This window comes from Salmo salar, chromosome 24, assembly GCF_965601325.2.
Source record: "Salmo salar chromosome 24, fSalSal1, whole genome shotgun sequence".
Taxonomy (NCBI): domain Eukaryota; kingdom Metazoa; phylum Chordata; class Actinopteri; order Salmoniformes; family Salmonidae; genus Salmo; species Salmo salar.
The window spans coordinates 12,252,712-12,277,610 of NC_138314.1; the positions used below are offsets into that span (position 1 = coordinate 12,252,712).

Consider the following 24,899-nt stretch of genomic DNA (forward strand, 5'->3'; position numbering starts at 1 on the left):
AAAAGCGGTCCACTAAACTGGGTCATATCCTGGTTTGTGTTGCCACCTATGGGTCTGTTGTAGAAGTAAAGATGATATATTTGACTGAGTACTGTACTACTTATTACTCTTTGCCATGTTGTACATGGCTATTGACTTTGTATATCCGGGTCCCTGTGTAAATGTAGTAGTAAACGTCAGAGTTTAAATATGAAGTTAATGTCCTGGGTGAGGCTGGCACTGGCCCTTAAAATACTTGTGACAGATCAGCCTCACACTAGTGTATTAGAGAGGGGCCTAGAACCAGAGGTCAAACTGAGGGCAAAACTTTCAATCTTGTCCACAGGGAGGAATTAATTCCGCTGTCGCTATTTACACTCGTTCATCAAATGCCTCACTATTCTTTCCATCCAAGTACTCTCATCAATCTCACTCTCCATCTATCTTTCTCCCCTCTCACTGCTCCAGCTGAGTCAACACCCAGATTCTCCATTTCTGTCGCCTCTGCTCTGCAGGCTGGCTGGGCGAAGAGAAGGAGGGGTGAGGAGGGCAATTCATAAAGTCTCCAGCTGCTGTCCTCCAAGGAGGGCCCACACCTGAGATAGATTGATCTCCCTGTCCTGTCCCTACTTCCTGGGTGTGGTGGGGACAGGGATGGACAGACAGAGGTTGCTTCCCGATTGGCAGCGTCCCAGTTGCGTCCCAATTCTCTACATAGTGTACTATGTTTTACCAGAACCGTTTGGACCCTGGTCAAAAGTAGTGCTCTATAAAGGGAGTCGGGTGCCATTTGGGACACAACAAGGGAGATTGTAGCCTCTCTCTCAGGCTGAAAGAGAGCTGTGTTGCCTGCCTGCCTGCTTGCCTGGCTGCATGTCACTGTGGGGTCCTGGGCAGACGGCCCCAGTGATTAATGACAGGGTGTGGAGCTGCTCCTCAATTAGACGCCAAGTCCACACTGGCTTACCATGCTGACAGCCATGGCAGAGAGAGAGAGAGAGAGAGAGAGAGAGAGAGAGAGAGAGAGAGAGGCATCCTCGCTCTCATATACACACACTATTTCTCTCTTTCTCTCCTTCTCTCTCTATTTCTCTCACTTACACTCTCTCTCTCTCATATACACAAACAAACAGTCAAACAAAACCAAATGTTAACTTCAACTTCCATGACTCTGACCTCTATGTTGAGCTTCATTCAGAACAGGACACAATGCAGAGCTCTACTCTTTCCAACAGTGACCACACTGTAAAGCAAACCAGATGGTAAAACACATCCTTCATCAGGGCCATTAAGCAATCACACAGTTCCTGCTTTATTTCCAAATAAAAACAGAGGAATGCCTCTCTCTACATGCTTCAAATCAACCTATCATCTCATTCACACCCGAATTTAAGCACAGCATAATGCCAGTCTTTAAAGCAATAACAAAGAAATAAAGCACATGGCGCCCCAAGGGAGGCCAAACTCGTTTGAACCACCACCTCTTCTGCTCTGCCCCAATCTCGTTTGTCCTATTGCATGCGTGTGCGCGGTTAATAAACATACACCCGGTAACCCCGGAGCAGAAAAGTACATCGCAATTATGGCGCACCGCTAATAACGCGCATACCGCTATTGCAGCTGGATTCCATTTGTTTGTGCGCTGGGAGAGCTTGGCGGGGATGTCACAATCACGGTGTTGCACAGGAGAAGGTGCCTTGGCAAGGAATGAGCGTTGGCCCTGCTACTTGCCATTATTGGCTAGGTATGCCATTTTTTTCCCCGTTCACTTAGTATTTATGGATCGTTCCACGAAAAGAGTGTATCTTCGCGTCCCTTTGATATTTTCAGTAAAAGTTGTGCACCAATTTTGAATTTTAAATGCCTGTTATATTAAATGAAGTGGTATTTTATAGAACACATGGGAAATTCCATTATTCAGATTTTTTTTTAAAAGTGGCAAAATTCAGCATGTCCCTATGTCAACCCTGTTGATTATTATTTATATAATGTGATTAATGATTCATGTATTTATGTCCCTCTTTTCAAGGTCAACCCTGTTATGTGCACTGAACTCTCATTTTAATATGGTGAAAATATTCCTTTTTAAATATTTTTGTAAAAAAAATACATTGAACATCTAATAGTCAAATCATAGTGTAAAAACAGGTGAGCTGGTTCTACTCTTTTTGGTCATTTTCTGACCTTTTGTGGTGGAAAACTGCAGGTCAAACATAACACGTCAACCCTGTTACCAATAGATGGACAGGCCAAAAAGGTTTTAGCAATTTCATTTTTTTGTGAAGCTTGCACACAACAAGCTTCCATTCCCCCTCATGAGGGGATTTATTCCTGATTTAAGATGAGATCATTAACCCTGTTACGGTCGGTCAATCCTGATTTTATTTGGCACTTATAGGTACATACTATAGTCATTTTGTTATTCAACTTCTTGAGATGGGAAGACGTGTTTTTTGAAAAAATTTAACATGTGCTCTTGATGACAGAATGTTAAAATTAGGTGAAATCAAAAGTTTTTTTGACCAAGTTACACTTCTCAAAAGGTTACAAATTGGTGGAACAACCCTTATGGTTTCTGCCTCTGCTGTCTCTCTCAAATCAAAGAGTCTGTCCAAACCCAGACGCACTCTTTAGTCAAAATGTCTAGCTAGAGAGAAGTTATTTAGGTCATACCTTCAATGCAGCTGGTCTGAATTTTGCAAAGTCATGAACTTCAAAGTCTAATCAATCCCAAATTCGTATTCTTATCAGAGGCAAAATCAAGGTTATCTTATACACTTATATTTGGGCCTAGGGTGAACTTATCTGACATGTGAAATTGAAACCACATGTTGAAATAAAAGGATGTGAACCGTCTTGATGAGTAACCATCTATTCATCTATTACACAGTCAGACTCTATAGGAATACCAGTATGTGAGGACTGAACTTCTTCAGACTGTAGGTAACGAGAAAGAATGATTGGTTGACTGTAGCGTATGAGCGCTGCCTCTAGAGCAAACAGTGTTGTGTGTCTCTGTGTGCCATGTTCACTCATCGGTAGAGAGTGTATTCAGGGGATGGTATTGTCTTCTCGCAACTGTTCAAACAGAGACATAATTCCAGGTGTCAACACACTGCCGGAGCCCCCCCCCCCCCCCACCCCACCCCCACCCCCACCACACACAAATGTACGCAAGCACACACACACACACACACACACACACACACACACACACACACACACACACACACACACACACACACACACACACACAGAGCGAGAGTTCCCCTTCTCATTCCCATACCTAAGCTTCAGCTTTCATGTCCCCCTTAGGCAGTGACAGCTCTGAGTAAGACACAGTGAACACAGTTGGTCCAAACTGACACTGTGGCCTGATTCCATCACAGTGACTCTAATGAGCCCTTGTATTTAGCTAGTGGATAGATATATTGTCCCACGCGTCTCCATAGTTCTTGTTGCCCCTATAGCACTACATTACAGAGTTGTCTTGTGTTGGCATCTCATGCCCATCCATGTGTTGTGTGTATTTTAATTCAGCGGGACTGTGAGAGTGTGTTCACATATGGGACTTTACATTAGGAGAGTCATAGCGGTTTCTTGAGAGACGGTGAAAAAAACAAATTCCCTCCAGAGGCCCTAGCTGTAATTATTTTTCACTTTTTTACTTGAGCCCCTGTTAGAAGCCTGAGAGAGACCCCTCCCTCACTCCTTCTTCACCCCCTCCTCTCCGTGTGCGTCCCAAATGGCACCCTAGTCACTATATAGTGCACAGAGCCCTATGGGCCCTGGGCAAAAGTCATGCACTTTATAGGGAACAGGGTGCCATTTGGGACGCAGGCCTCTGTCCTGTAATAAGCCAACCCAGCTGCCTGTGATGTTGCTTGGGGCGGAAAGAAAAAGAGGGAGGGGATAAGAGGGGAGGGGCTGGGAAAGCCAGGAGGGGAAACAGAGCTGATTATCCAAATACAGTCATTAAAGGGGAAATGTGTTTTTCAAACTGTCAAGATGATTAATGGGGTGGAGCAAAATCCTCACAAATGCTCTTGTTTAGTCTAACTGGCAGACACGATCCTGCCCATTGATTTATGGCAGGCCTGGTGTGTGAGGCCATAGTGGGGTTAGGGGAGTGCTGGGAGAGGGAGGGGGAGGAGGGGAGAGGCAGGATGGCGAGGAGCGAGGGAAGGGATTTGTGGTGAGGGAGCATTAGGGCACAGGAGGTAGAGAGTTAGGGAGGGATAAAGGAGAGGAAGGGAGGGATGGAGGGGGGGAGGCAGAAACAGCCAAGTAAATACTGTGACTCTGACAAACTTTTGCCCCTTGGTTTTAGAACGCAACATGTCAAGAGTAGGATTTCCAGTTCTACTTTCATATTTTTGGTGTTATGAAAGAAAAATGTTGTCACATTTTCAATGTCAATTAAATCCCCCACGCAATAAATCAACAAACCTGTCAAGCTGCCTTTTTTTGAATGAATGAATTAATAGACCTGCACTCAAAACAATAGATTATACTATAAATCCCCTTTAAGTGAGAAAGGGACAACAAAACCAGTTATTTTTCCATTAATCAGGGTGAGACTTCATGTCACAACTGTGCATACATGTACAACATGGTTCCTAAGACATGGGATTTGCACTGTCAAGTGTAACACCTCTACAGTACAACTCTCAATGGATATGACTAAGACGATAACAAAAATCCATCAATGCATTCATCAAAACCCCCAACTGGTTTATCCAAAGGTTCTGGAACGTGTCCCAATCCCAAATGGTACCCTATTCCCTATAATAGTGTACTACTTTTGACCAGAGTCCTGTGGGCCACAGGTTTACCATACAAACTCCCCATTGCCTATTGATGAGTCCCTGCAGACCACCCTTTTCCTTCCAGCGAGGCCAGATAGATGGCTAGCAGCTGTTAGCCTTACAGCCTCTATCTAGTTCCTCCAGCAGATGCATGAGGGGCTGTCTATCAGGAATTTTCTCATTCTTCCAATGCCCCGCTGAAGCCATTCGAAGAGCCTTTCCCACACCCCCACAGCAGCGCACACACTGTGTCTCTATGTACCACAAATATACTTATGCACATTCACAGGACCATTTTACCCCGCCCACGCACACACACTGCACACACACACTGAGCCCTCTCATAACTCTTCAGATGAAGAGGAAGGTGTTAAATGGAGATCTCAGCAACGAGGAGAAGATTAATGTGTTGCTGGAGAGAGAGAGAGAGAGCGAGAGAGAGAGAGAGAGAGAGAGAGAGAGAGAGAGAGAGAAAAGAGAGAGATAGACGGGATGGAGAGGAAGAGAGAGAGGGAGAGGGAGAGAGAGAGTGTGTGAGAGAGAGTGAGGGAGGGAGAGAGGGAGGGAGAGACAGAGAGAGAGTGAGATAGAGGGTATTGTGAGGGATATAGGGGGGAGAGGGAGAGAAAGAGAGAGAGATAGGTCAAGCTTGTGTTACTCTGCACTGGGACCACTTCTGTCAGCAGAGAGGAGAGGAGGACATCCAAGACCTGGAGCACAAACAGTAATGATATTAAATGGCACCGAAATAGAGTAGAGGGGAAAGGTAGCAGAACATCAGTTTCCAAAAGCTAAAAGTAATATCTTGACTTATTTCCTTCCTGCTTAACTTTGTGTCAGGTGTCTTAGCCATTGTGAGGCTATGGTGATTTATCCTAAAGGGGGGGGGGGACGTCAGATGGAGAGAGCTTGGAATCTGGGACGGAGAGAGGTAGGGAGAGAGGCAGGAAGGGAGGGGGGGAATGCAGGGTATGAGTATGAGTAGTTGGCCGGCATGTCTTGTGAGTTGAGTGGTGTCTTGCCCAGCTGTAAGCTCACTCATGGTGCCATGGCCTTCTTGGCTGTCTGAGAGTCTGTATGTGTGTACACCCGTGTGCCTGTACCTATGTGTGTGTGTGTGTGTGTGTGTGTGTGTGTGTGTGTGTGTGTGTGTGTGTGTGTGTGTGTGTGTGTGTGTGTGTGTGTGTGTGTGTGTGAGAGAGAGAGCCTGTATTTGTTGAGTTTGTCCCAGCTGTGAGCTCACCGACAGTGCCCCTGGCCTCCTGGTATGTGTGTGTCAGGGCCCTGTGATTAATGACCCACAGGCCTTGTTTCTGCTGCTTCCTTTCTTTCCAGCCATGTCACACTCACCGTCACGCGTCAACTTAATGGACGCCGGCAGATTGATACTCGAGCAACCCCCACCAGGCCACAGCAATAGACTGGAGGTTTCTAGGTACAACACATGGACATACACACACACACACACACACACACACACACACACACACACACACACACACACACACACACACACACACACACACACACACACACACACACACACACACACACACACACACACACACACAAGACACAAAGCTCCAGGGAATAATTCAGACATTTCCAGTCCAAACCTCGCTTCTCAACCTCGCCTGTTCTGGAAGGTAAGACAGTGCTGCAGTGGGCATGTGTGTTAGTGAGGGTGTGTTTTGGAGTGTGTGGGTTGGGCTGTCTGTAGATGTGCTGTGCGGTGTACGTTTGTGTGTGAGCAGGAGCAGGAGCAAGGCTTGCATGTGTGCTGGTTCCCAGCCTGTCAGAGGGCTGTCAGGCTGTGATTTATGGTTGCTAGATTCAGAGCAGTCTTCGCTGCCAGTTCAGTATTGTTACAACTGACAGCTAATGAGGCCAGACGTGCTTTCAAGAACAGCACTTAACAGAGGCCTCCATCTTCACGAGTCACAGGGTCCTTTTCCTCTCTCTCCCATTTATTTTCTCTTCTGGAGTGGCAGTGTAGAGAGGGCTAACAGCCATGAGAGCCCTGCTGGGGTACTGAGAGAACAAGGCAGGGCAAAGCAGACAGCGATATACGGAGGACGCTCTCTTTCATTTACACTCTTCGCTACCTCATGCACACTATTAAGCCGGACTTCACACAAAACAGCCACAGGCAAAACTCTGAGCACCATGCCACCCTTTACTGCTGCTACACACTGTATATTATTAATGTTACACGGGCGTGGTGTGATTTATATAATCTTCTGAAAAGAGTAACGGTAAGGAAACAGTACAGGGAAAACAGTGATAATGTCACAATGGTGGGCTCCTTGTTGTTCAGACTGTGGAAACATACCTGGACAATGAGTTTTAGGCTGTGGTCTCGTCTGTTCTACCTTCAACACCTTCGCTCTGTGTGTAGACCCCATGCTATAATCACTACCAGAGTCTCTGGCAGCAGCACCCGTGCACTCCCCCCCCCTTCCCTCCCCCCTCCTCCCCTGGCCCCTGGTTCCTTGTCAGTCGTGATTAATGGTAGGGCCCCGGTGCGGCTTACGTTGCCAGTTCCAGCGATGTTCCCTTGATACTTAATGAACTCTGACAAACTTATTTTCCCTCGCTCTGTTGTTCCTTTTTTTCTTTCCCCGTTTAAAATGCACAGCACAGATCTGCCATGCACTGCGGCACCTAGGGGTTAGGGCTGGCTTTTCATATGTCTAAAGCGACTGATCGAGGGCTATGAAAGGCTCGTTTTGGAAGTGAGGAAGCATCAACACATAAATCAGATGTCTTTCAAGCTTGATGAGGTGTTATCACTCTACCTTGTGAGCTGCACAATATATAATCAAATGTATCCTAACTATAATGTAGCTAGATCATCTAAAATAATATTTTGTACTCGCTGTGAGTTCTGCCATTGCTGCAGTCCACCACTACTCTCACCATTTTTTAAAAACCTTTATTTAACTAGGCAAGTCAGTTAAGAAGAAATTCTTATTTTCAATGGCGGCCAAGGAACAGTGGGTTAACGGCCTTGTTCAGGGGTAGAACAACAGATTTGTACCTTGTCAGCTCGGGGGTTCGATCTTGCGACCTTTGGGTTACTGGTCCAACGCTCTAACCACTAGGCTACGCTGCCGCCTGTTCTCTCTGCTTCTGCACGGCAAGCGGTACCGGAGCACCATCATCAGCTAATTTAGGCAGTCCAGCACATGGAATCAGTTTTCAAGTTTTTATTGTCACGTGCACTAGTACAGTGAAATGCCGTTCTAGCTCTTTCCCAACAATGCAGTAGTACTATAAAAAATATATATATATTAAAATTACAACAAAAAAATATATATATATTTAAGTCGAACAAAAACACAAGAAATATAAATAAAAACAACACAAGAAGATAAGTAAGCTATATACAGAGTCAGTTCGTTCCAGGGTCAGTTACAGGGTCAGTTACAGAGTCAGTTCGTTCCAGGGTCAGTTCCAGGGTCAGTGTCAATACCATATTTACAATGTGCAGGGACACTAGAGTGGTAGGGTTAGATATGTATAGGGGTAAGGTGTCTAGGCACCAGGATGTATGATAAACAGAGTATCAGCAGCGTATATGATGATTGTATGTGAGTTTGTGTGCGCGTGTGTCTAGAGTCAGTATGAATGTGTGTGCGTGGTATGTGTGTGCGAGCAAATGGTGTGTGTGTTTGTGTGTGTTGGAGTGTCAGTGTGAGTGTGTGTGAGTGAGTGAGTGAGTGAGTGAGTGAGTGTGTAGAATGTGCATAGAGTCAGTGCAAAAATATAAATAAAATAGAAGGGTCAATGCAGATAGTCCGTGTAACCATTTCATTAGCTATTTAGCAGTCTTATGGCTTGGGGATAGAAGCTGTTCAGGAGCCTGTTGGTGTCAGACTTGACGCTCTGGTACTGCTTGCCGTGCAGAAGCAGAGAGAACAGTATATTGCTTGGGTGGCTGGAGTCTTTAACGATTTTCTGGGTCTTCCTTTCACACTGCCTGATATAGAGGTCCTGGATGGCAGGGAGCTCAGGCCCAGTGATGTACTGGGCTATTCGCACCACCCTCTGTAGCGCCCTCCGATCAAGACCGGTGCAGTTGCCATACCAAGCATTGACGCAGCCAGTCAAGGTGCTCTCAATGGTGTAGCTGTAGAACTTTTGAGGATTTGAGAGTCCATGCCAAATCTTTTCAACCTCCGTAGAGGGAAGAGGTACTGTCGCGATAAAGATAAACGCCAGAAGAATCACATAATAGCCAAGTTGGTTCGGAACTCCTTATAATCAACTGAAACTATTTGAAGGCTACCGTGGCATAACTTTATATAAATATTTGGACACCCCCAAAATGTTCAAGACAACATTGGTCATCAAATGGCTCTCAAACAAATGACAATGAGGGAGTTTGATAAAGTGAACCAGGCTATGGCCTATGATGTGAATGGGCAAAAGTGGTGAGGGAGGATCACCCTTCTCAAATCGAACGATAATCTGCGCCGCTCGGTCATGTTGTCAACAAGGCAGCATGATGCATCGTTTAGAAACACACGTCTCTTTTTCATAAAATATACACTACTGTTCAAAAGTTTGGGATCACTTGGAAATGTCCTTGTTTTTGAAAGTTTCAATGTCAACAGTGAAGAGGCGACTCCCGGATGCTGGCCTTCTAGTCAGAGTTGCAAAGGAAAAGCCATATCTCAGACTGGCCAATAAAAATAAAAGATTAAGATGGGCAAAAGAACACAGACACTGGACAGAGATAACGCTTTTTCTTTGGAACTCTGCCAAGAAGGCCAGCATCTCAGAGTCGCCTCTTCACTGTTGACGTTGAGACTGGTGTTTTGCGGGCACTATTTACTGAAGTTGCCAGTTGAGGACTTGTGAGGCGTCTGTTTCTCAAACGAGACACTCTAATGTACTTGTCCTCTTGCTCAGTTGTACACCGGAGCCTCCCACTCCTCTTTCTATTCTGGTTAGAGCCAGTTTGCGCTCTTCTGTGAAGGGAATAGTACACAGCGTTGTACGAGATCTTCAGTTTCTTGGCAATTTCTCGCATGCAATAGCCTTCATTTCTCAGAACAAGAATAGACTGACGAGTTTCAGAAGACAGTTATTTGTTTTTGGCCATATTGAGCCTGTAATCGAACCCACAAATGCTGATGCTCCAGATACTCAACTAGACTAAAGGCCAGTTTTATTGCTTCTTTAATCAGAACAACAGTTTTCAGCGGTGCTAACATAATTGCAAAAGGGTTTTCTAATGATCAATTAGCCTTTTAAAATGATAAACTTGGATTAGCTAACACAACATGCCATTGGAACACAGGAGTGATGGTTGCTGATAATGGGCCTCTGTACGCCTACGTAGATATTCCATAAAAAATCTGCCGTTTCCAGCTACAGTAGTCATTTACAACATTAACAATGTCTACACTGTATTTCTGATCAATTTTATGTTATTTTAATTGGACAAAAAAAATGATTGTCTTTCAAAAACAAGGACATTTCTAAGTGACCTCAAACTTTTGAATGGTAGTGTATGTTTGAATTTTCAAAGTAGTCCTTTTGGGAAGGCAGATAAAGCCTTTTTATCAAAAACAATCACTTTTGCATGTGAAGCACAGAATCCTACTCATTACCCCACGTGCTTAGCCTACATCCCTTTTACATCACTTCGGACAAAACGGGGCACCGAGCTCATGCCCGGGAGGCAGCCCGGTTCCAAAACGAATGCAATCAACACTGGCCCAGGGCATTACTCGAATCCCCGCACTGGACAGTCTATATTACCACACAGGACCTTCCATTACAACACTCTCATCTGCATACTGGATTTAGGGGTGGTTTTATACCATTACATGTTCCCCACTAATTATGATCCTCTGTGAAGCACTGACCAAAACTATGGTTCCTACATTGTTACAGTAATATAAAAGCAACTCTGCCCTATTGTATCAAAACAAACAGTGTAGCAATTTACCTATCAGTACACTTGTATAAATGCATAATATAAATGCCACAATTAATAGAAAAATCATAAACCTAGATATTTGATTTTAAAAAATCACAGAAACAACTTCTACATAACAGTCACAATATTTAGCTTTCTTTGATATAGTCTTTGTTGCCCTCTACCGGTTTTGAAGGATATTTCCTCTAAAGGAACTGAAGAACGCCCAGCTGATGACGCATGACGCAAAATGAGGAAGTGAACTTTGTAGTAGGTGTTAGCAAATGTTGTATTTATTTATTTTTTTTTACCGTGGAGGAGGCACCTCGTGTAATAATACAGGTAATAATACGGGTTTCGAGTACACTTTTATCAATGGCCTTTTCAAGTATTTAACGTTACATGCAACAACAATAATGTATGTGAAATATTTAGTCAATGTAGGTTAGATACCATCCTCTGTAGGAACTAAAGATAGCTTAACAAACTAACGTTAAACTGTTGTTGCACAATGCCTGTTACGTAGTTGGCTTAACTTGTTTTGCCTTACTGGGAGGGGTGTATGAGTAAATCCAAGACTGGGCGCTTAGCTAGGTAATTCATGTTTAGCTGTCCGCATTCTGTCAATTGAAAGTGAAACAACTTCTCCATGTTAGACTTAGAAAGTGGAACCAAAGATACTGAACCAAAGATGACTGAACCTTCACGTGCGAGCTCAAGTTTCACGACCTGGTATGAAAAGCCTGCATGCTGTCATTGATTGATTGACTGACTTGTCGTCTAGACAAGATCACTATAGTAGATTTATATGATTCTTGTTGTAGCTGTGTACAGACTAATAACTTGTGGCAGGCTTCAGTTGTTGATGTTTTCGGGGTGAGGTGAGGCAGGCGAGAAGTTTCCATGCCTTTCTTGGTCAATCCTCTTATAATGTTGTAAGGTCAGTCCCTGCTGATGTCTCAGCTAAGCTTCTTCTTCCTGACTAATAGGAGTTTAACTTGACAGCAGCATGCCTAGCTGGCACAGAACGTTTTATTAATGTTTTACAACATAGTTTCTTTTGCCAGCTGAATGATCTCACATCCAGAGCCTCTCTGCTCAGATGTTGTTTTAAACTACATGCAGCTGATTCTATTCTAATCAACTGTCCTAACATCCAGAACTTGCAAGATTACTATTTACTACACTAAAACAACATTTTTGTAAAAGCGGTAGAATATTTGTACGGTCATGTATTAGATTAGACTTCAACTCTTCAGTGAAAGGTATCAACAGTGCATTCGGAAAGTATTCAGACCCCTTCGCTTTTCCACATTTTGTTATGCTATAGCCTTATTCTAAAATGGATTAAATAAAATAATCTCATCAATCTACACACAGTACCCCATAATGACAAAGCAAAAACAGTTTTTTTTAAATATAAATGTCTGCAAATCTATTACATTTTATAACAGAAATACCTTGGCTATGAGAATCGTAATTGAGCTCCGGTGAATCCTGTTTCCATTGATCATCCTTGAGATGTTTCTACAACTTGATTGGAGTCCACCTGTGGTAAATTCAATTGATTGGACATGATTTGGAAAGGCACACACCTGTCTGTATAAGGTCCCACAGTTGACAGTGCATGTCAGAGCAAAAACCAAGCCATGATGTCAAAGGAATTGTCTGTAGAGCTCCGAGACAGAAGGAATTGTCCGTTGAGCTCCAAGACAAGATTGTGTCGAGGCACAGTTCTAGGGAAGGGTACCAAAACATTTCAAAACATGGACTGAGAGACTAGTCAGGATCAAGGGAAAGATGATCGGAGTAAAGTACAAAGAGATCCTTGATAAAAACCTGCTCAGGACCTCAGACTGGGTTGAAGCTCTCTGAATGTCCTTGAGTGGCCCAGCCAGAGCCCAGACTTGAACCCGATCAAACCTGAGCCCGGACTTGAACCCGATCGAACCCAATCAAACTGAAAATAGCTGTGCAGCGACGCTCCCCATCCAACTTGACAGAGCTTGAGAGGATCTGCAGAGAAGAATGGGAGAAACTCCCCAAATACAGGTGTGCCAAGCTTGTAACGTCATACCCAAGAAGATTCGAGGCTGTAATCGCTGCCAAAGGTGCTTCAACAAAGTACTGAGTGAAGGGTCTGAATTATATATATATATATATATATATATATATATATATACATATATAAATTTTGCAAAAATTTATAAAAACCTGTTTTTTCTTTGTCATTATGGGGTATTGTGTGTAAATTGATTAGGGGGAAAAAACGATTTAATGCATTTTAGAATAACATAACATAACAAAATGTGGAAAAAGTCAAGGGGTCTGAATACTTTACGAATGCACTGTAAGCTTGATTAATATTTAATTCATCCATCTTCTATGTCCAAAATTGTGCATGCCAATCCTTTAAAAACAAATTGTTTATTCTTCCTCTTCTTCCCAGGATGGCACATTTGGGTGCCATTGCCTCAATAATCTGTGCGATTGGAGGCGCAGCTCTCTTCGCCTCTGTACACAAGATTGAGGAGGGACACACTGGAGTTTACTACAGGTCAGATTTATGTTATGTCTTCATTTAAATTGATCTATTTTTATGTAGCACAAACATGTCTCTTCGACATGCATGCATAGTAAAGAATCATATCATCTCTATTTGTGGCAGATCTATCTGTTATGTTGCTCCCTCCTAAACGCGTCCTTGACTTGTGTGTTCCACAGGGGAGGAGCTCTCCTGACCACCACCAGTAACCCTGGGTTCCACCTCATGATGCCTTTCATCACTAACTTCAAGTCTGTGCAGGTAAGACTGGTGTCTTAGGCCCTGGGCATGACTGGTCTCACTGGGGTTTAGGCTGAAATGTAGTTGAACAAAGAGAGGAACTGAGACCTGACTGGTCTGAGAGGTTTCTGAGGTGAAATGTACTAGGGCAAAGGCTGAGGCTGGACTTCAATCAAACTGCAAAGTTTAGGCAGTTCCTTTGTTTACAAAGGTCACCCTGTGCCCGCACACTTCTTATGTTGAAAAGTGACAGCAGATCTATGATGGGAGTCTATTCACTAGGAACCAAACGGGGAGGGACCTGCCTATATTTGTCTAATAGTAAATCTAGGTTACGGTTTCTGTTACAGAACATTTTGCTACGAGTGTGCTACTAATGAATACACCCCTGGTAGGTTTGCAGGTTTTCATACAGTGGTATTGTCACATACACCGGATAAGTGCAGTGAAATGTGTTGTTTTACAGGGTCAGCCATAGTAGTACCCCTGGGGCAGATTAGGGTTATGTGCCTTGCTCCGATTTTTCACCTCGTCGGCTCGGGTATTCGAACCAACTATCTTTCGGTTACTGGCCCAACACTCTTAACCGCTAGGCTACCTTCCACCCAAAGACCTGCCAGAAGAGTTTTTTGGCCATGGGAAAAATAACTACTGTGTAAATACTACTAATACATACTACAATGTAGGTTTTATTGAATTGAGCCTTGCAGAAATGATGGATCTGTCGAGTGTACAACGCCTTCTCTTTCTGTTCTTTGTAGACCACTCTACAAACAGATGAAGTGAAGAATGTACCATGTGGCACAAGGTAGGATTGTCTGTCGTCACTGCCCAAAATAAACTTCATGGATGGAAAGATTACCAGCTACTTTTATCTGCATTCTTGAAAATGTATTGCATGTATGTCTAGTTACATTCTGTTTTATTTGTTCAGTGGGGGAGTGATGATTTACTTTGACCGGATAGAAGTGGTGAACTACCTGGTACCCTCAGCAGGTAAAGTCATAAGCCAATGCATCAAACATTGGAGCAATTTTGACAAGGTGCTCAAGTTTTGTCTCTCAACGCAAAACTAAAACTGATCTTACTTGTGACATAACATGTCTGATGTTCAAATCCCTCCTTAGTATATACGCTATATTGTTTCAAAACCAGTGTAACCCATGTATTGTAAGAGTGTGTTGTCCGCTGCACCATCATTTCAAAGGGAGGATCATTTTCCAACTTGTGTTTGAGTAAAATAAAACAATTGTTTAGTAAGTCACTGGTTTTGTTAGTGAAAGGCGTCTGGACACATTTAAACACTGTGTTTACTCCATGTTCTCTCAGTGTGCTCCAAGTCTCTTTTGTTATAAACAGATGTAAGGGGTGGGGGGGCGAGGGGGCGAGGGGCAGCCTGGCGTGGGGATGGTTGTGTACTTAGCAGTGTTGTAGTAATTAAGACCGGTCTCTTTTTCTTCTCACCATTCTGAATTTCTAAAGAATCGATATGTTGTTGTAAAATACGAACACAGAAATACTGGACATTTTGAACTCTTATGCTGGCAATTTGACCCAATTTACTATCCCCCTCCAGTCTCGATCTTGACTCTGACACTATTTGCTCCGGTCTTGAATCAGTCTCGCTTCAGGTGGTCTTGAACACAACACTAGTACTTGGCAACCATTTTGAACACAGCTTACTGTAACCCTGCGATAGACTAGCTTCCGGTCCAAGGGGTGTTACTTGTACATCAAGCTGCCTGATGCTAAGAAACAGGAGACAGGACGCTTCTGCCCTATGGACCGTTCTGGCTCGGACCAAGCTCCGTATTTACTGTAGCCACTACTACTTACTTACTTTATACTGCTTTCACATAGGATTTACGGTACTGTATCGAAAAATAAATAAAAAAAATGTAATATTGAATACCTTTCAGATATAAAGAAAAGGCGGGAAAAAAGTTGGCGGTATGGTGAAGTTGGCGGAAAAACGTCTTGGTGTGAAAGGGATATTACTGTAGCCCACAGGAGGGGAGGACGGCTCATAATAATGTCCGGAGCGGAGTAAATGGAATGGCATCAAACACATGGAAACAATGTGTTTGATGTATTTGATACCATTCCACCAATTCCGCTCCAGTCATTGCCACGAGCCCGTTCTCCCCAATTAAGGTGCCACCAACCTCCTGTGCTGTAGCCATTCTTCTTTGTCCTTTCTCTGCAGTGTATGGTATAGTGAGGAACTTTACAGCAACTCTTTCGCCTCTCTTCTACAGTGTATGATATAGTGAGGAACTTCACAGCGGATTACGACAAGGCCCTGATATTCAACAAGGTTCACCATGAGCTCAACCAGTTCTGCAGCGTCCACTCTCTACAGGAGGTCTACATCGGCTTGTTTGGTAACTCATCTATATTCAAAGGGTTTCAGAGGCCTAGTGTTGTGTCTGGGTGGTCCCAAATGGCATCCAATTCCCTACATAGTGCACTACTACTGCAAAAGTACTATACTGTATAGTGAATAGGGTGGTGTGTGGGATGCAGCCTGTCTTAATTGTATGTGTTTGTGCGTGCTTGTGTGCGTGCGTGCGTGCGGTGGTTTCCCTCCTCAGACCAGATAGATGAAAACCTGAAGCTGACCCTACAGGAGGATCTGACCTCCATGGCTCCTGGACTCATCATACAGGTACTGAGACTGGGAAGGAGACATGGAAGGGGGAAGAGACAACAAACCAATCTTAGAGAATCCTTGCATACCAGTATAAATATGTTTATTAAAGGTTTATATGCAAGGAATCCCGATGATTGATTTGATTTACTTGATACGCCACTTATCCTTGTGTGACTGGGAGAGGGAGCAATGGGAAGATGGAATTCTAGAGAATCCTTGCTTATAAATATGTTATTTATGGTTAATACTCATTTAACAATATCATGAGCAGTTTGAACATTGAAACTGCCCATGTTATGTGAGTACTCACCTTTCATAACTGTTTTTATATACAAGGATTACCTCGTATTGATTTCTGATTCGGGTTGATACTCCGCTTATCCTTGTGTGATCCAGGTAGAGCCACATGCACACAGGGGGTTGAATGGCAGACAGGAAACAGGGTTAAGTTTCTAAAGTAATGTGTAAGGTTAAAGTAGAATACTGCACTTCAACTTTATGAGGCTCCATATTGTGATAATGAATGCCAGGTGATGAGTGGGCTGCTAAGCGGTCCTGGGTGGACTTCAGTTACTAGCTAAAACTTAATGAAAGACAATAAACAGAACAGATCCCATGTTGCAATATCTGGACTGGAAAACGATGAGAGATTCTGTCTGACTCAAAAATGAGAGAGCGAGATGGAGAAAGAGGGAGGAGGGAGAGAAATAATCATTTCCTCCCCAACCCCACCTCTGCTCATTCCTTTCCAGTTTTAAGGCCCCTCTGGGTTTAAACACTTAGCTTTTTGTCCTCATTAATCCTCTAGAGGAAACTATAACAGCTGTAGATTCTGCCAGGAATGAATAATACTACAGTACAGCTCACTTCAGAGAGAGTTTGTGGAGGAGTAAGATTCCATTTGTTCTTTTGTGCTCCCAAATTGAACCAGGTCTGTGCCCCAAAAGGCACCCTATTCCCATGACCAGAGCCCTATGGGGCCAGGTCAGAGGTAGTGCACTACAAAGGGAATACTGTGTCGTTTTGGCATTTGCCTAGATGATTCCCTGGTGATGGAATGCCTCTTATTGCCATGTAATGACTGGCAGTTCCAAAGTCAAACAAATGTTCATTATGATCTCGATCATCTCTCCGTCACCCCTCTTTTTCATGGTTGTGGTTCGGCAATCTTGACCACAGGCGGTCCGAGTCACGAAGCCCAACATCCCTGAGAGCATTCGGAGGAACTACGAGATGATGTGAGTAAAACAGTTGGCTGTGTAACACTGAAACATTCTAGAACACTTCCGTCCTGTATTCATATTCTCCTCAAACCCGGTTGTATCCCAAATGGCACCCTATTCCCTCTATAGTGCATGATCTTTGACAAGTGCACTGCATAGGGAATAGTATGCTATTTGGGACACTCGCCACTTCCATCTGGAGGGCTTTAGTAATGGACTGATGATGGTATTTTTTCCATGTTAACATGCTATTACCTGGCTGTTGTTGTTTTAGGATGTTCTGGTGAGGGATGGGACACATGCTGTGGGATTGGAGAAAGATATTAACCAACTTTTAGCATGCACCTTTAAGTGTGTGTGTGTGTGTGTGTGTGTGTGTGTGGTGTGTGTTTAGGGAGGCTGAGAAGACAAAGCTTCTGATTTCTGCTCAGACTCAGAAGGTGGTGGAGAAGGAGGCGGAGACAGAGCGGAAGAGGGCTGTGATCGGTCAGTCATGTGATTGGTCAGACACTAACGCACTATGACCTTTACCTTTTCACTGAAAAAAATATTAAACTGACATTTTATAATAGTACATTTATAGACATTTATAAACAAATGACTGTAAGTCTGTTTTGTTGAACTCATTTTTAAGAGGAATTCTGCCTGTTTTGTCATTAAATCCCAGAATGTAAGGCTCACTTCCTGTCTCCTCCCTGTGCTGCTCTACAGAGGCAGAGAAGTTGGCTCAAGTGGCTGAAATCAAGTTTAGCCAGAAAGTCATGGAGAAAGAAACAGAGAAAAGGATCTCTGAAATTGAAGGTGTGTATGTGTGTTTGGCAAAACAATAAGACGGTATATTTAAACAATAAGGCCGGGGGGGTGTGGTATATGGCCAATATACCACGGCTAAGGGCTGTTCTTTGCAACACGGAGTGCCTGGATACAGAGCCGTGGTATATTGGCAATATACAGCAAACCCCAAGGGTGCCTTATTGCTATTATAAACTGGTTACCAACGTAATTAGAGCAGTAAAAATACATGCTTTTGTCATACCCATATCAGCATTCAGGGCTCTAACCACCCAGTTTATAATTGTCATTAGGCCACTGGTCAGTGAAATGGCATGCTGGCATAACAGGGCTTTTAAAGGACATTTTTGTCCTTTTCCCTGTGGGTCTTGATGGTAGAAAGAGGAGTCTCCTGAGGATTGACTATGGGAGCTCAAAGCTTAAGTGCAATACATTTAGCCATTTTCGCATGTGCTAGGCTATCCATGGAAAGTAAACTTGTCGTATTCTCACATGGGGAGAGGGAACATAAGCTCTGGCATAGACAAATTGGAACGTTTTAGCACAACACAAATACGGGACAGTTCCCGGCTCCACACACTCTCAATGCGTGGCTGGTAGCCTTATGTCTGCCTCGCCACTCACAGAACGGAATTCGTAACACAACAAGCTCCTGGGTTTTTAAAAGTATTATCTTGATTTTAAAATGTTTCCGACCCACAATGTAATTCTGAACCGCGGCCAACCCACCGGTTGAAATATTGTTTTCATTCTACCTGCCAGCTGATTGTTTTTGCGACTCACCCGCCGGGAACCGTGGATATCTGACCCGATGCAGAACTATACTAACGATTGGCCCAATAGGGTAAATGCAGATGGGCAACCCCATGCTTCAGCCTATTTATTTATAGCCACTATGCTGCATCAGTTGGGCTACAGGTATTAATGCTAATAGCATACCTGATAATATGGACCATACATAGGCTATATGCTTGGTCCAATATGTTAAAATGATCATACTAGGTGGAAATAATATTTTAGATGGCGTCAACACAATTTGACGTCTAACCCCTGGGTTGCAGACGGAGCATTCTTGGCTAAGATGAAGGCCAGGGCCGATGCAGAGTTCTACACAGCAGAGAGAGCGGCCGAGGCCAATAAGGTGAGAGGAACATACTGAGAGGAACAGCCGGTCCTCCTTGGCCCTAACCCTTCCACATTTGCAGATCTGAAGGATCTGTATAATCAGGGTAGTGAAAGATCTCTCCGCTCCCTCCATGTTGCTTCCTCCAAGCAGTTCTACAAATATCCAAGGCGTCGAGCCAAGGGGAGGTGGTAGGGAGTGAATTCAGACTGGCTGGAACAGTGGGAGAGAGAGAACACACTGCCCCTCAGGCTACAATCTAACAGCATCACAGGACAGCCATCACTGGCTTCTGCCTTCTCTCTCTCTCCTCTCTCCCTCCATCTCCACCCTCACTTTCTTTCTCTCCCCCCTCTCTCTCTCCACTCCCAGTTGAAGCTGACGCCAGAGTATCTGCAGCTTATGAAGTTCCAGGCCATAGCAGCTAACAGTAAGATCTACTTTGGGAGTAAGATCCCCCAGATGTTTGTTGACTCTGGCCCCTCCTCCACTAAGGCCTCTGATGCCATGGACGTCCTAACTGGACAGTTCCTGGACCTAGACTGATGGAGGGATGGAAAGGAGTAGAGAGAAGAGACCCATCCCAGGGCTGGAGCTATGGAGCTGGGCCCATGCCAGCCACAAGGTGGGGTGAAAGATGAGCCTTGGGTTATGTGTCCCAAATGGAACCCTCTTCCCTATATAGTGCACTACTATTTTTGAAGTATCTGGCCAGTGAAAATCTTAGTTTTAAAAGTTAATATTCTGTTAACTCATACCAAAATGTTTTTGACTTGTCTTATTCATATTTGTGACCAAAAAACTTTATACATTTAAAATTAAAAAAACACTTCAAAAACCCCACCTCAAACAGTCTGTTTAAAGAAATAAAATAAATGCTTGCTATTTCCTTATAGAACATGATGTCATGTTGGCTTATTGGCTGAGTTGGCCAATGAGCGGTCTACTAGCAAGAATATTTTTAATGACCAGTATACGGCCACACCATTCTGTTGTTGGGTTACGCCCACACCATTCAAACACAGGAAAACTGCTTTTTGACATACTTAATTGCCATTTTTTGGAAGGAAAACTATTTCACTCATATTGTTATTAATTATAGGTCGTATTTCATAGAAGTCTGGTACACAGATACTTTAAAGAGGCAATCAGCAGTTGCTACATTCATTTTTGGATTTATACATTAATGATATGTACCTATGGATTATTGAAGAATATAACTTAGAAATGCCTCATGAGCTTAGGTCAGCTGCCGTACACCATCAGAACCCAAAATATACGCTTGTTTTGCTCCAGTGTTTGTTAACAAAGTAAATGTAAACAAACACTATATAGCCTCAACATGACCCATAGCTCTGTTTATTCATTTTAGTGGTTACATTCTTCCATCCCTCATCTTTTTACCAAACATTACATGTTTTTTCTACTCCTGATTGCCTTTTTAAAGCGCAACTGAAGGCAAACAACTTCTCGAATAGAAAATGGCATATGTGGCATCTATATTAGTCAAACTTTTATTCTAGTGTCAAAATTTACTACGAAGTGTAAATAGGATCATTTTGTTCATAAAGTCAGTCTTGTCCAAAACTGAGTTTTGTAAGTGAGTTCTTTATGACTTACTTAAGGGTTGGGTTTTGATTTCGACAATGCTCACTTGCCCACTAACACAGGGTTACACAGCTGCGGTGATTGCCTCTATCCAATCCTACTGCAGAACACCCAGACAGTGAGACATACCAGCCCATTAGCAGGTAACCCGGTACCGGATTAAAAAATGAATGGAAGTATGGAGGTAGTTTTGTGCAAAAAGAAAAAGGGGTTAAATATGTGTCCAAAAAAACCTAAATATTTCCTGAACTTTCTTATATCTCCTAGATAGGACAGACACTTCAATACCTTATTCCTTATGATTTCCTGTCTTTTTTCCATTTATGAATGTGTTATTCAGTGCATTTCTAAAGCCCAAATTAAATATTTAATCAAATTTTTGTATATATTTTTTTGATACCTACAGGGGCTTAAAATTCCAAATCAAATGGCTAACTAATCCATGGTTTGACCAATTCCATGTCAGCTTAGTAGAACCCCTACCCATAAGTGCACTACTACCCATAAGGCTCTGGTCAAAAATAGTACACTATATAGGGAATAGGGTGCCTTTTGGGATGCTACCCTGGACCGGAGGTTTTACTAGCCCTACAACAGACTATCCTAAGACCGTAGGCGAAACAATGATATATTGAATGTAACAGTGTGGTTTGGGACATTTTAAACATGAATTGAACTTTTGCAAGTGTATGATGTATGTTTTGTAACTTGATTTCATTGGTAGCGCTTTCATGTCTTTTCTATGTGTTGCATAGCTCATAATACTGTAAGTGTATGAGAGATATAGTTGTGTATGATTAACTACATTATTAATGATTAATTTACTTAATCATACACAATACATTGTTTGGAATACCTTGTTTCTTCATACAGATCCCTTTCCCATATGAATTGGCTGACTGTCTTTACCTTTTCTCACCAGGATCTTATCACAATAGCAGATGTAACAGATCTTGACTAGCCCAATGAATGAATATTACTTTACCTCCGTTTCAGAGAGTGAGCATTGATGTTCAATCATTTTTGGACTGAAGAAAAGTCAAGGTTGACTTGTTTTTCTCTCAATTATCTATAATTATGCTGGACAAAAGGCCATTATATTCATGTCTGCTCTTGAGAGAGTGTCCTAGACACAACAGAGAGTATCTGTTAGAATTGAGATGTTGAGAAACCAGCTTCTCCTTGAGTGGGAACATTATCCCATGCTGGAACAGAGAGCGCAATGGCTTCTCAGTCAGTAGTAGTCATAGTATGACGAATACAGATGAACAACTCTGATAACGACACCTTGACAAACCACACTCCACTCAAAGCACTTTCTACTAGTGGTGTTTGGTCTCATGCTTTGCCACTTGTTTTAAACCATCCCATTTTATTTCCTGGTATTGACTACAAATGTTGTAGGAATGGCACTGAACTACACAGATGGATACCTTTTCTGAAACTGAGGCAGACTGTGGGCTGAAACTCTCCTGGTCTTGTTTTGATTGGGAAGGAAAGGGAAGGGGGGTGACATCAGAAAAGGGATGAGGTTTATCTTCCGCATCAAATCTTTCTGGGAATTGTGGATTTGTGACATAATCTAATTGTACATTATACAAAAAGTTCTACATAAAATACAAGCCTCACACTCATTGATTAACCATCTTAACCCTCTGTTATTGCCTATCCCCATGATTTGGTGAAGGGGTGATACCAACCAAATCCAATTCTATTGGTAACATACACATATTTAGCAGATGTTATTGCGGGTGTAGTGAAATGCTTGTGTTCCTAGCTCCAACAGTGCAGTAGTATCTTAACAATTCACAACAATACACACACATCTAAAAGTAAAAGAATGGAATTAAGAAATAAATCAATATTAGGATGACCAATGTCGGAGTGGCATTGACTAAAATACAGTAGAATAGAATACAGTATATACATATGAAATTAGTAAAGCAGTATGTAAACATTGTTAAAGTGACCAGTGACTCCATGTCTATGTACATAGGGCAGCAGTCTCGTAAGGTACAGGGTTGAGTAACCGGGTGGAAGCCGGTTAGAGAGCGCTATTTAACAGTCTGATGGCCTGTCCAACCACTCCCAGTTCAGAATTCGAGAAAGAGACAAAAGTTGCTATTTTTATTTCTATCTGCTAGGCATTTCATGATTTATTTTTTCCCCCCTTGATATTGGATATTAAGAGCATTACAGGTGCGTGCTTTAGCAGTACATTTTATTCTAATTAGTCCTTTGTCTGCGGTTCATGACAGATCATGTCCATAGATATTAATCTCGTCATTGTGACGCATGTTTCTTGAAGATTGGACCAGATAAAATCCCAATTGTGTTTTTTTATTTTTTTATTACAGTGATTTCTTTACAGAAAAGCAAACAAAAGCATTCTTATTGGTAGGATGAGTCAATGGTATAAACATGCAATGGGGTTTTCATGAAAAATGCAACAGCAGCTTTCTGAGTCTTTCACACACTGGTGCCCTCAGTGTCGTCTTAGACCGAGTTCATTTGGGGTGAATCATTTGTATGTTTTTCACCAACGCTTTGACTAAAGCATTGACAACTCATTTGAGAGGCACTTGTGTTGTATCCATTAAACTGTTCTCTCAACGTAACACTGGTTTGTTCTGGCTGAGTTAGCTTTGTTAGCTGTGTGAGTGACAACCTGTATAAACGGTTTGTTTAGACTCTCTCAGGTTGACTTGACTGATTATGACTTGAAGGAGACTCTTTTGCACTCGCTCACTGATGTTAAATTGTGAATCAGAAATCCAGAATTTTGTAATTTACACAATAAAATGTGTTTTTCTTTGACGACTAGGTACTTTTTATTGCCTTTTTCTTACATTGCCCTTTCACATCTGTCAAACAAGAAAGACTGATGAATCTTGATTTTGCAATTTAGTAGGGGTAGACGGTTACATAACACAGCCTATTAGAAAGATTATATTTATTATCTGCTTATTCACATCTTCACTGACATTCAGACTATTGCACACCATATGGACTGGATTTCAGAAGTTATGGAGAAGAGAAGTTACCCAATTTCAGGTGCAGGTGAAATGTTTAATAAAACAACAACAACCAGTAATGAGACAATTCCGTAAGGCTACACGCCGGTAAACAAGAACAATACCACCTGGTGAGAAAACATAAGGGAGTGACATATAAAGGGGAGGAAATGATGAAGGGAATGAAGTCCAGGAGAAGATGTGACAGTAACATTTAAAATGTAAGTATAGTATTTCATAATGTAGCACTAAGATTTTTGTCAAAAATGTTTAACTATTCAAGTCAGTTAAGAACACATTCTTATTTACAATGACGGCCTAGGAACAGTGGGTTAACTGCCTTGTTCAGAGGCAGAACGACAGATTTTTACCTTGTCAGCTCGGGGATTCGATCTAGCAACACTTTTGGTTACTGGCCCAATGCGCTAATCACTAGTCTACCTGCCGCCTCAAGATGACTTGATAACCTGGTGTACACTGTCAAGTGCTGACAGTTCAATCACCTGTTATCTCCTGTGAGAAACCCCCTAGATTCCCAATCAGGTATGCCGGATGTGCAGTCAGAAGTCTGTGACTGCGTAGGCAGGACCCAAGGTGCCAATATCCCTGCTTCAGATTCAGGCTTGTAGAGGTAATTTCAAGCATGAGACATGTCTAGGATTGCAAAGGGAGGGTATATTACTGGTAACTTTCGAAGCTACCGGTAAACTACCAGAACTTTGGTAACTTTCAAGTTTTTTTAAAATTCGATCACATGAAATCTAGTGGCCTTATTGGATACATCAGATTATCACAGGTGTCTGTAATTATCTCTGGCACTCCATGTGGTCATATAAAATGTAAAATATAAAAAATTATAAAATAAGATGATTTTAAAATAAACAATATAATGACAAAGCTAATATCTTTATCTGAAGTTGGGTCTATGACATGAATTGCTTTACTCCCATAAAATTATCACAGGCTTTTAGTTTGAATGAAA

The 24,899-nt window shown here is 42.6% G+C and overlaps 1 protein-coding gene across 3 annotated transcripts; it reads left to right on the forward strand.

Annotated features, from left to right (window-relative positions):
* Positions 1-10,939: 10,939 nt before the first annotated feature.
* On the forward strand, positions 10,940-23,720 carry LOC106585112 (erlin-2). 3 transcript variants are annotated; one of them, XR_006761734.2, is made up of 13 exons: positions 10,961-11,061; positions 11,376-11,451; positions 13,169-13,276; positions 13,444-13,525; positions 14,266-14,312; positions 14,439-14,500; positions 15,763-15,888; positions 16,099-16,172; positions 17,337-17,395; positions 17,775-17,866; positions 18,048-18,181; positions 19,234-19,313; positions 19,668-23,720. XR_006761734.2 is itself a non-coding variant. In XM_014170955.3 (13 exons), the coding sequence occupies exons 1-13, from the start codon at positions 11,004-11,006 to the stop codon at positions 19,839-19,841; spliced, it is 1,128 nt and encodes a 375-aa protein (XP_014026430.2). In that variant the 5' UTR covers positions 10,961-11,003; the 3' UTR covers positions 19,842-23,720. The 3 variants fall into 3 exon arrangements, 2 of the variants coding, with proteins under 2 accessions (XP_014026431.1, XP_014026430.2); XM_014170955.3 differs by having other exon boundaries at positions 18,092-18,181; XM_014170956.3 differs by lacking the exon at positions 11,376-11,451 and having other exon boundaries at positions 10,940-11,061; positions 18,092-18,181.
* The last annotated feature ends 1,179 nt before the right edge of the window (positions 23,721-24,899 follow it).